Genomic DNA, 11,050 nt, shown 5'->3' with positions numbered 1-11,050 from the left:
CTGGCCAGATGAACAAACTATACCAAGTTAAAAAGTGGGGAATTGGACCAACTGTATATCAGCAACTTTGTGGTAACTTTCACTCTCATTATGGAGTTAATGAAAGCTAAAGTGGGGCTGCTTTCTCCAGAATGAAACAAGGATAAATTGCCACAGTTTAGCTATCATTTGCCATGGGATAGGAGTGGGTATGCAGACAACTATTGTGGAGAAACTAATGTCTGGTATATTCCGCACCTCACATAAAAAACTCTTTAGTCCATATACTTTGTCTACCTGGCTAACCCTCGAGAAAATGAGCCTGTTAATTTTCCTGTGTTCATACCTTCTCTGCTGGTATGGGGAGCCTGAGGACCAAATTCAGAAGTGAGTACAAGGAAATGCAAATCCAGATTCATATTCATGAGACTAGTAAGGATTTTGGGGGGGCAATATCTTTTGTTGGACCAACTACATAGCTGGGGTCAAGTCAGACAAACTTTCAAATGCCAAGCATTCATCTTCAGGTCTGAGGAGGAAAACAAGCACCACTGCAGACCTGAAGAAGAATGCCTTGCATTCAAAAGCTGGTCTAGCTTTAGTTCAACTATGCAGTTGGTCCAATAAACGGTATCACCCCAAAAATCCTTGCCTCTCTCATCATTCCTGGACTATCATGGCTACAACATCACTCTAAGACTACCAACCTACATTCATGTCATTGACAAGAAGAAGGGTCTAGATTCATGCAATCTACAAGTTGAAGTCCACAACAAGTTTTGGGTGACATCAGCTGAGATTCCCACCTGCATTTGGCTTCTAGATGACTATCCTCAGGCGTGTGCTTGGCAAGATCTCCTCTTGTGATTCTGAGAGTGCGGCATGGGTGGTGATCTTCCCCTGACTGCTCGCTGTACCTTGTCTGCCTAAGGGAAGGCTAAACCACGGTTTTGGGTGGGTCATTGGCTAGTGGGGGGATCACGCTTCAGCTCTGTGGATCAAAACCAATGAGCTCCCAATGACCCAGCTCTGTTTGCCATGATGGTAGTGGCCTCCCATGCCGCTAGGAGTGGGTATGTGAAACACAGTCAGCTTTGAAGTCACTGAGGGAATTTTCCTTTGGATGGGCCCAGCCTACTGCACACACTGAAATCACCACTGATCCTGGCCTGTGACGGGTGGAAGGGAGAGGACTGTCTTGCCTCTCTGGGCTTTACTCCTTCCTTCCCGCTTATCTGTGAGCACTCGATGGGTGGATTACAACAACCAATTTCCCCTCATAATGTGAACCCTAGGCACCTGTCTCCCTTTCCCCACTTCTAGTTCTTCTGGGAAGCTTAGGCAGACTGAAGAAGCCAATGGCCAAATTAAATTAAATACTTTACTTCCAGTTGACTTCCAATGGGGGAAGGTCTGGGAACATGCTTCTTCTATTCACCTGAAGGCAGCCTGCCAGCGTGATCTGGGCTGCTGATGAGAAGCCCAGCCAGGGTTTCCATGGATCTGGACATTATCCTGCTGGTCCCACTTACTCTTAGGGAGGTAGAAACATCCTTATAAAAATGCAGCCTCTCCCATCATCCTGCTTGTAAAAAAATAACATCCGACTGTTGTAATAAATAGACTCTGGAAGGCAACTGTAAGGGCAGATCAGAGCAGTTTCCTCAGGCCAGACATCTGCCGTGTCCAGCATCCATGGAGTGTCATGGTCCTCTGAAGTATGAGTGTGGTTGCAGGGCAGCAAATGCTGGCACGGAGGTCATGTGGTTGAGCGTGCAGATCTAGGTCCCAGCGACTCCTCCTGCCCAGACCCCAAATCACGCACATCTGGGTCTTTGCTCCTGGCCGGCGGCAGCTCAAACTCCATCCTCCGCCGCTGGCCGAAAACCTTCTCCTGCAGCTCAATGATGTCATTCCGGATGTCAGCCATCATGAGGAGGAGGAAGTCAAAGGAGCCGGGAGGGCCCTGTGGGCAGACAAGGAACTTAGGTTTTTTGTGTGACTAGGTCTCTATTGTCCTACTGTTTTGGGATGATGGAGCCAGGCTAGGTTGGGCTCCAGTGCTGGCCAAACATAAAGGCCAGATCTCAATTCACCAACCTGTGAATGGTGGTGGGTCACAGGAGCTCAGTGCTAGTGTGGCAGAGTGGGTGTTCAGGGCTGGGGAGAGTGTGGCAGAAAGGGACCATGCTTGCATGGAGGAGCGGCTGACATCTTCCACCACTGCAGGGAGGACCAGGGAGGCAGGACTCTGCTTATCTGGTGGCTGCCACATACGGGTTCCTCCCTCCACACAGCTGGGAGGGTTTTGTTGAGAAAGGATTGTGTGGGGAGCACTGCACCACTGTCTTTATGCACATGGATGGATGCAAACTGGTCAGACTCTAGTGGTGGGTCCTTGGTAATTGTGAGAACAACAGTCTTCCATCTAAGGGGACTTTATTTCAGACACTGAATTCAATAGAGCTTCACCGACTGACACCAGGGAGTCTGGCTATGAGTAGGACAATTATTCCTTCCACTGGGCTTCCCAGTGTGTCCCCTCTTCTCCTTCCTGCCTATTCGACTAAAAGGAATCAGGGCATAAACCTGATGGACATAACTCCATGGCATGCGTGACAACAACCCACCCAGCTAGCTTCACACTGACCTACTCAGCAGCAGACCAACAGGGATGGACGCTGCATTGCCTTGCATCTTGTAACATTTCATCAAAGACAGCTAAAGGGTGACCCAGTCAGACCAGTAGAGTTTCCCATTCACTTGGCCTAAGGAGCAAGGCATGGACCCACCTGACCTTACACTGACTAAGACACAGCACTGCAAGTGGGTTTTCCATCCAGCTTGCTCTTACCGGTGGCCCTTGGGGACCAGGGTATCCTCGTTCACCCTGAAAGAGAAATCATACGTCAGAGCCTGGAGAAGTAGTCATGTGTTTCCTGTTGCACAGCAGCTCACATGACTTGAATCACTGTAGAAACCTCCTGTCTGATAGCAGTGCTGGGGGTTGAGGCTTGGAGGGGGAGGTGTCACACAATATAGGATCCTAGGAAGGTAGGGCTGGAAGGGACCATGCAGTGTCATCTAGTCCAGCCCTCTGCTCAAGGCAGGATCACCTCTGGCTAAACCATCTCAGCCAAGTGCCCATCCAACCTGCTCTTGAAAATTTTCAGGGATGGATATTCTGTAACTTCTCTAGGCAGTCTGTTCCCATGCTCAACCACTCTCACAGTCAGAAAGTTCCTCTTAATCTCCAACTTAAATTTCCTCTGCTGCAGCTTGAGGCCATTGCTCCTAGTCCTGTCCCCTATAGCTACAGAGAAAAACCCATCTCCACCCTCTTTGTAATAGACCTTCAGGTATTTGAAGACTGTTATCAAATCCCCCCTCAGTCTTCTCGTCTCCATACTCAATTACCCTAATTCGTCCAGCCTTTCCTCATAAGCCAGGCTTCCCAGACCTCTACTAATTCTTGTTGCTCTGAACTGGACTCTTTCCAATTTTACACATCCTTCTTGAAGTGTGGGGCCCAAAACGGGACATGGTACTTCAGGTGAGGTCTCCCTAGTGCTGAACAAAGTGGAAGAATCAGACCCTTTAATTTGTAAGTCATGCTCCTGTTCATAAAACCCAGAACACTGTTGGTTCATGCTGTTAGATGACTTCTCTTCTCCAGATGAGGAAGTTAACTTTCTCCTGGATTGTGCTGCGGGGCAAGAATCCACCCCTGAAGCTAGCTCACGAGGACAACAGCTTTGTACTCACTGTATACCATTTCCCATTCAGAGCTATCTTAGCAATGGTGGATCTCACCCAGATGCAGATTCTCACAGCAAAGGGCTTTAACAAACTTGGCCAGTTCAGAGATGGCTCACGCAGCACTGATATGCAGCTGCTTCTGGGGTGGGATGCATCAATCACTGGGTAGTGCACTTGCTCTTGTGGAGAGTTTTACTGCTGAAGAGGTGGCTGTGGCTAGGAAGAGGGTCTGTATTAGCTATTCATGAGCCATGGCTGCTACCATCCACATTAACACTGGATGTACCTGTTGGCTCCTATCCATGAGTCACCCCAGCAGAGAATTAATTTTTCTAGTGCAGACAGATTGGAATGGGTCTATGCTGGTGATGAGCCATGACCAAAGAGGAAAGGCACTGGACAATCATGTTTGCTTTCACCATTTAAGGAAATGAGTCACTCGCACAGGAGCTCAGACTTGGCATTAGGCATCAGAGCCTTACGAAAGGCTGGGTTCCCAGCTGGCAGTACCACAGCAGGAAGCAGCTTTTTAATTTGAGCATGTACAGTGGCTAGCACAATGGACCCCATTGGTGTCTTCTAGGGCACTACAAACACAAATAGCTCTGTGAAGCACTGTACCTTCAGGCCATTCCTTCCAGGTGCCCCAGGAGCGCCCTAGGAGAAACAACATCAAGGAACTTAGCAGAGGCATGAACACCATCATCCCCACTCTGCAGCAAGTATGTGCTGGAGTTCATCATGTCTGGGACAGGCCTGTTCACTATGGACCTGGTGGCTTGGCTAGGAAGGAGCCCACTGAGTGGATCTGGGTGATACAGTGGAGAATGGTGATGGCAATGGATCTGCGCTGGAGAGGAGCTAGCCCCTGAACCTGACTAGGCAGGAGAGCGGCAGAATGGTGCCAGGGTGCCTGTCAACTAGGTCTCAGTGGGTGAATGAGTGAGGGCAGAGGTCATGTGGAAGTGGAGGAGAGTCCATCAGCCATAGTTGAGCAGGGGTCACATGGAGGGTGGGGTCCGCCAGCCATGTTTGGGAGAGTATGGGAGTCAGGGGCCCACAAGCCAGATCTTGGCAGAGGCTGGGTCTACAGAGTAATGGTGGGAGGGTCTGGCAGGATTCCTGTGTGGAGAGGGAGCTACTGTCAGGGCCAAGTTGGATGGGGATGGTGGACTGAACTCCTGAGCCATGGAGATGGGCCCAGGACACATGATGCAACAAATGGTGACAGAGTTCAGCTACTCACCACTGGTCCCCTGCGTCCAATTTTGATATGGGCAAAGTCAGGATATGGTCCCATCGGCCCAAGGTCTCCTCTGGGCCCCTGCACTCCCGGAGGCCCCGGGGGGCCCATTGGGCCTGGACTCCCTCTCTCCCCTGCTGTGCCCGGCTCACCTGACCACAGAGAAGGGCCATTTGATTTAGGGGAGGGAGCAGGATGCAATTATTCCTTTGGTGGTGGTGGGGCATACATTTCTACCTAAGATTTGCTTTGCATGGGTCTCCACTCTCCTTCACAGGGCACCATCCATTCTGCCCTAGGCCCTAATAAGTGTCCCAGGGGGTTCCCTGCCCTGAACAGAACAAAAACCCAAGCAGAGAATTCAGACAGAGACAGGACTTCTAGTAACTGCCCTGCGTATCCACAACTCTTCCCCTAGACAGTTACTGTATTGCTCGTACCCAGCTCCACTATTTCCCTCTGGTAACTAGGATCCTCACTAGGTCTGGACAGTGGGAGAATGGTACCGCCTCATGAGAGCCCAGTGCAGGTTCAGATCCACGCCAATACACAAGGGCAAACCAGCAGCTGTCTTATCCTGCATCTCATAGCCTACATCAAACCCCTGAGATGTACCTGGGGGTCCAGGTGGGCCCGGCAGCCCTGGGCCGGGAGAGCAGTGCAAGGGGGCTGCTGGTTTCCGGTTACCCCGCACTGAGGGCTTTCCGCTGCTGTGATCCAGGCCAGCAACTAGCAGCTGGAGGAATTAGGGATGGTAGGGAGGAAAAGAAACACAGATAAAAAGGGTTGGTTAAGCCACTTCTGCAGGCTCGGGGGCCCCTGGGATCAATGTCAATGGTGTGACTTCAACCAGTGGTTAGGAGTGAGATGGAACCAGCTGCCGGGGGCACACAGATGTGGCTATTAATTTTGAGAAGGAAGACGCAGCACATGAATGAGGTGGTAGCAGCTACCCCTCTCCTTTGGGAGGTCTCTGGGGTAAAAGATCTGCTCCCAGTCTACTAGGACTGGCTGGGGAGGTGGCCCCTTCCCCTGCATGCTCCATCTCTAATGGGATTGGCTAGGAGATGGCCCTGCCTTCTGCATGCACTTCCTTTGATGGCACCTACCCAACACTGGTGCAAATGGTTGCAACAACATCAACTCTGCATGGGCCTGAACCCGGCCCTTGGATGAGTTTCCTCCCAGCTGTCACTCTGCCCACATGGGCCGTATGACCTGTGGACCCCCTTTTCTGGAGCACCTGTTCCTTTTGATCTAGGACATCAAGGAAGCCATATCACAGGTCTCCTAGGGCTGGACCCACATACCCCTACAAGGCATGCACTGCTCTGCCTGTCTGAGCCCAGCTTGGAAGGAGAAGCCCAGATGCCCATCATTGTCCCACCTTCTGTTTCAGCTGGGAGACTGCCTGTTTCATGCTGCTGAATTCCTCGCAGGTTATGGAGCATGATCTGGCACCCATCAAGATCTCTGATTGGGCTGCTGGAGTCACTGGAAGAGCACAACACATGGGCAGTGGCAGCAGTGGGGAGAGACATGGTGCTGAGTTCAGGATGGGGCTAAGCGAAGGGAGCTCCAGCAGGGTAGATGAAGCTTTGTCTGCCCAAGCCAGGGCTGGGCTTGGGCAGCGGATGCCACACAACACCTCCAAAGGACTCACCATTCCCAGATTTCAAGCAGGTTCTCCCATTGGATGCGAGGTGATAGCCCTGCTGGCAATGGCAGCGATAGCTCCCCGGCATGTTGGTGCAGAGCTGGTCGCACATGGCCCTGGTGCCCTCCGAGCACTCGTCGATGTCTGGGGTTGACAGAGAGACATCAGCCTCAGCACAGACATGGGCATACACATGGTGGGGAGGCCTCTGGGGCAGCAGCCTCACCAGGAGTCAGGGATATTCATAGTCTCCTACAGGCCAGGACATGAGGGAGACATGCACAGCGATCCCCCTGGGAACGGTGGCTCTCTAGGAGGCTCTAGATTGCCATGGGGATGGCTGTCCTGCAAAGATCACCCAAGTGTCCCCAGGGCTTTGCAAGAGGTAGAACACTGTCCTAGAGAGGGGCCTGTCCCATCCAGGCCTGCACCAGGGGAGTCACTCACCCAGGCAGTACGGGTGGAGGTGGTTCTTGTGGCGCTCCCTGTCAAACCGGTAGCCAGGAAAGCAGGTGCACAGGATGCGGCCGAAGTTATCCATGCACTGCTGCTCACAAGGGAACTCTGCACACACGTCCACACCTGAGAAGAGGCAGATGGAGTCTCACACTGTTGTGCTGGCCTTTTCCAGACCTTCAGGCTTTGGGTCCAGTAAGGTGGAGAAAGCCATGGCCAGTGCAGCCCACAGGTGATTGGGCTGGTCTCCTCTTCCCATCCCAACAGCTGGTCTACATCCGGGATCCTACACGCCCTCCCCCACTACGAGCCAGGTCCTCATCTAGCATTAATCCACATGACTGCTGACCTCATTGGATATCAGATCAGCTACCAATCTGGTTCCTTCTGTCCAACGGTGGTTAGGCATGTGCATGAAAGGGAGACTGATGAGTAGGTACCTCCATGTAACTCAGATCCTTACTTCAATCTATCCCTTCTACCCAACTCCCCCAACCCAGCTCCTTCTTCCAGGCCTTTCCCAGTAGTCCCAAGTGACCCAGCCCCTGCACACATCTCAGTGACCCCCACCCCTATTCTGCCTGCCCCAGAACTGCCTCAGTAATGGAACCACCAGTTTGGTAGCAGCTCCCAAGGTTCATAAATAAAAAGCAGTTTCCAAAGCTACCCTTGCTGGACTAGGGTGAGAAGCAGGAGAGTTGCCCACCTTTAGGTCAGTCTGGAGCAGTACCCCAGATCTACCTGTCCCTGAACTCTGGGGAAGACCCAGGTCAGGACTCTATAGCTTAAACCCATCTCCAAATCAAATGCGATAGGCAGTTGCCCATCCAGCATAGACTGTGGTAGAGTGAGCCAAAGTCATGCCTGTTGAGACACAGGCTGGCAGGCCCAGAAGTCAAGATGTGTCCAACTCTCATTGCATTGTATGAGCCCCTCTGTTGTGAGCCAACATCCCAAGGCTCTGGCAGGAGGAGTGGACAAGCTTGTTGACATCCAACCCATGTGGCACTATCTGCCAAACTCACAGCACAGGTATATGGTGTTATAACAGGGCGGGTCTGACTGAGTAATCCCCTCAGCTGGGTAGCAAAATCAGTGACATGAGTGGCTTCAGGGGGCAAGTGGGGACACAGCAAGTAACATGTCCCAGAGCCTTCCTTTTCATACTTACTTTCATGGATGCACTGGCCCATCACAAACCTGTAGCCCTCGCAGCACTGCCTCCTGGGGTGAGAAAAAGCCATGTCAGCAACCACCTTCTCCCATGCAATTAGCTCCTGCCACAAATAATCAAGGGACAATACAGGGTCTGACTCCCCAGGGCATCACTCCAGTGCTAGTGGAGGGATGCTGGCCCACCCAATAGTGGTGGTACCTGCTTGCCCAAGTCCTGAAGGCCTATCCAATCAGAACACCCAGCAGACCACACTCTGCAAGGCTCTGAGCACTGATCACTGGGGAGTTTGGCCTAGAAGGATTTAAGGACTTAAGACTCATCCTGATCTTATAATTTCCCTGTGCAAAGCAAAACTCTTGGGTGCTTTCTTTGGACTGTCCATTATTGATCCCATAGTGGCTGAGATCCAGGATGCACTGTGCCGGGCATTGGCAGAGACATCCCCAGCCCTGAGGAGTCTGGATGCTAAATAGGCAAGACTGGAGAAGAGGAGACAGAGGCACATGGACTTGTCCAAGGTGGTACAGCAGGGCAGGAGCAGAGCTGGCGATAGAACCCATGTCTCATTCTAGATCAATGGTCTTTACCAGGGGTAGGTAACCTATGTGCCACAATGTGGTATGTGAAGGCATTTTGCCCCTGGCATACCAACATCATACAAGTCAAGGTTGCAGGTGTTTTTGGCACTGTGCCCAAAAATATTGCCAACCCCTGGTCTATACACCTGGCAATGCTGTCTCTGCAACAGCTCCAGGCATGGATCACTTTGTCAATTGTGCCTCTACCTCTCCTCAGTCTCAGGCTCCAGGGCCAACCAGCCAAGTAGCTCTGATGAAGCCTGTGGTGCATATGTGCCTTCTTCTCAAGCACCCACTTTGCCCACTCCCCTCTTCCAGCCCAGCAGAGCTGGAAGCCCCTTCTTGTGCCCAGAGAAGATTGTGATGACAAATTCTGCCACCAGAGAGCAGCAGCACCACCACTGTTTCTCCTCTGCCTGCTCCAGCTGTTGGAAGCTGTTTGAAAAGAAACCCAGGGTGGGGTTTGCAGTCAGAGGCAGGGGGTGGAACATGCTGGAGGAGGCCCTGGGGAGGGGAAGCAAACAGGTGCTCATGCCCTTTCATGTGAGTGACCCATGTAACCCCTGGCAATTGTGCTACAAACAGGAAATTGAGGCAGCTGGAAGCTGCCTCTCAGCAACCCTCTCTGGGCAGAGGCTCACTGAGCTATCTTAAATAAAAGCAGGGGGTGGGAGGATCTCCCCACTCTGCTTCTTAGCCCTGCTCCAAAACGGACTCTGCTGCCCCTTATTTTTTGCACCTCTTGGCCAGTCCGTTGTTCATCCCAGGCTCTTGCTGCCCTGAGGGTCTGATCCTCTGAGCCAAGCCCCAAGGCCCAGAGCAGTGAAGTAATCCCATGCAGGAATCCAGTAGCCGGGCAGTGGATAAAAACCCAGGAGTCCTGGTTCTCCTGTGCATGCACTCATGGTCAATCACTGCACTTATTGCTGCCCATTCAAAAACAGGGCTCACTGTGATCACTTACACACTTGCCATGTAGGAAGATCCCTTCACCTGCAGACTAATCCCCACACACCTGTAGCCTGATTGATTACACTGTCTCTGATTCTCTTTGGCCCAAGGCACACAGGACTTGGGCCAAAGATCTTGATCTTTTTAAGGGAAAATGATCTTTTTAAAGGAAACAGCAGCAGCCTGCTCAACACCACCAGTGACTGGTACTTTGCAGTCTGTCCCTCCTCTGATAGGCAATCAGCCTTACCACCATAAGCCAGACACAGATCTTGTTCTCCCGATACCTGTCCTGCATGGCAAGTCTCAGAGGTGATAGGCTGTTGTAGCACAGCAGCACTTAGTGTGGCAGGGTGTCTGAGTGGAGCAGGGCATTGCAGGGGACTGAAATGGGGCATCTTTTGGCCTGCCCTCTCCCAGTAGCACTTGGCAAGGAGCATCAGCTACGGCCTGGGGACTGGCTGGCTAAGCAGCAGCTCTTCAGAAAAAGACCCGGAATACAGCATACAATAAGATGGATGTGAGTCAGCAGGGCGCCCTTACTGCCAAGAAGGCTAACGGCATATTGGGCTGCATTAGTAAGAGCACTGACAAAAGATCGAGGGCAGTAACTATTCCACTCTATTCTGCACTGTGGTGAGGCCACATCTGGAGTACTGTATCCAGTCCCCACCTCTCCCCACATAGAAACGATGTGGACAATTTGGAGATAGTCCAGCAGAGAGCAATGAAAATGGTTCAGGGGTTGGAGCCCATGACTTCTGTGGAGAACAGGGCTTATTTAGTCTGCAGAAGAAGAGACTGAGGGGAGATTTGATAGCAGCCTTTAACTTCCTAAAAGGGTGGGGGGGGTTCCAAAGAGGATGGAGCTGAACTGTTCTCAGTGGTGGCAGATGACAGAAGAAGGAGCAGTGGGCTCAAGTTGCAGCAAGGGAGGGTTATCATAGAATCATAGAAGTAGGGTCGGAAGGGACCTTGTAGATCTTCAAGTCCGACCCCCTGCCTGGGCAGGAGGAAAACTAGGCTCAAGTGACCCCAGCCAGGTAGGCATTGAGCCGCTTCTTAAAGACCCCCAGGGTAGGAGCCAGCACCACTTCCCTTGGAAGTTGGTTCCAGATCCTAGCCGCCCTGACTGTGAAGTAGTTCTTACGGATGTCTAATCTGAACCTACGCTCCAACTTGTGGTGGCCGTTATTCCTTGTTATCCTGGGGGGCGCTAGGGGAAACAAGGTCTCCCCCAAACCCTTCTG

At 51.9% G+C, this 11,050-nt stretch overlaps 1 protein-coding gene across 1 annotated transcript in view; it reads right to left on the bottom strand.

Moving 5' to 3' along the window:
- Nucleotides 1-634: 634 nt before the first annotated feature.
- Nucleotides 635-11,050, bottom strand: part of LOC102371117 (collagen and calcium-binding EGF domain-containing protein 1-like) — a 31,240-nt gene continuing 20,824 nt past the window's right edge. The window contains exons 3-11 of the mRNA XM_025199873.1: nucleotides 8,266-8,318; nucleotides 7,086-7,220; nucleotides 6,645-6,782; nucleotides 6,369-6,475; nucleotides 5,597-5,717; nucleotides 4,985-5,133; nucleotides 4,360-4,395; nucleotides 2,834-2,869; nucleotides 635-1,945 (exon numbers count right to left, since the gene is read on the bottom strand). Of these exons, the coding sequence (XP_025055658.1) occupies nucleotides 1,739-1,945; nucleotides 2,834-2,869; nucleotides 4,360-4,395; nucleotides 4,985-5,133; nucleotides 5,597-5,717; nucleotides 6,369-6,475; nucleotides 6,645-6,782; nucleotides 7,086-7,220; nucleotides 8,266-8,318 (982 nt within the window). The 3' untranslated portion in view covers nucleotides 635-1,738. The remainder of the gene's footprint in view (nucleotides 1,946-2,833; nucleotides 2,870-4,359; nucleotides 4,396-4,984; nucleotides 5,134-5,596; nucleotides 5,718-6,368; nucleotides 6,476-6,644; nucleotides 6,783-7,085; nucleotides 7,221-8,265; nucleotides 8,319-11,050) is intronic.

This window comes from Alligator sinensis, unplaced genomic scaffold (genome assembly GCF_000455745.1).
Source record: "Alligator sinensis unplaced genomic scaffold, ASM45574v1 scaffold1097_1, whole genome shotgun sequence".
NCBI classification, from domain to species: Eukaryota; Metazoa; Chordata; order Crocodylia; family Alligatoridae; genus Alligator; species Alligator sinensis.
The sequence above is the reverse complement of the archived record's forward strand: the minus strand, read 5'-3'. Positions and strand labels throughout refer to the sequence as shown.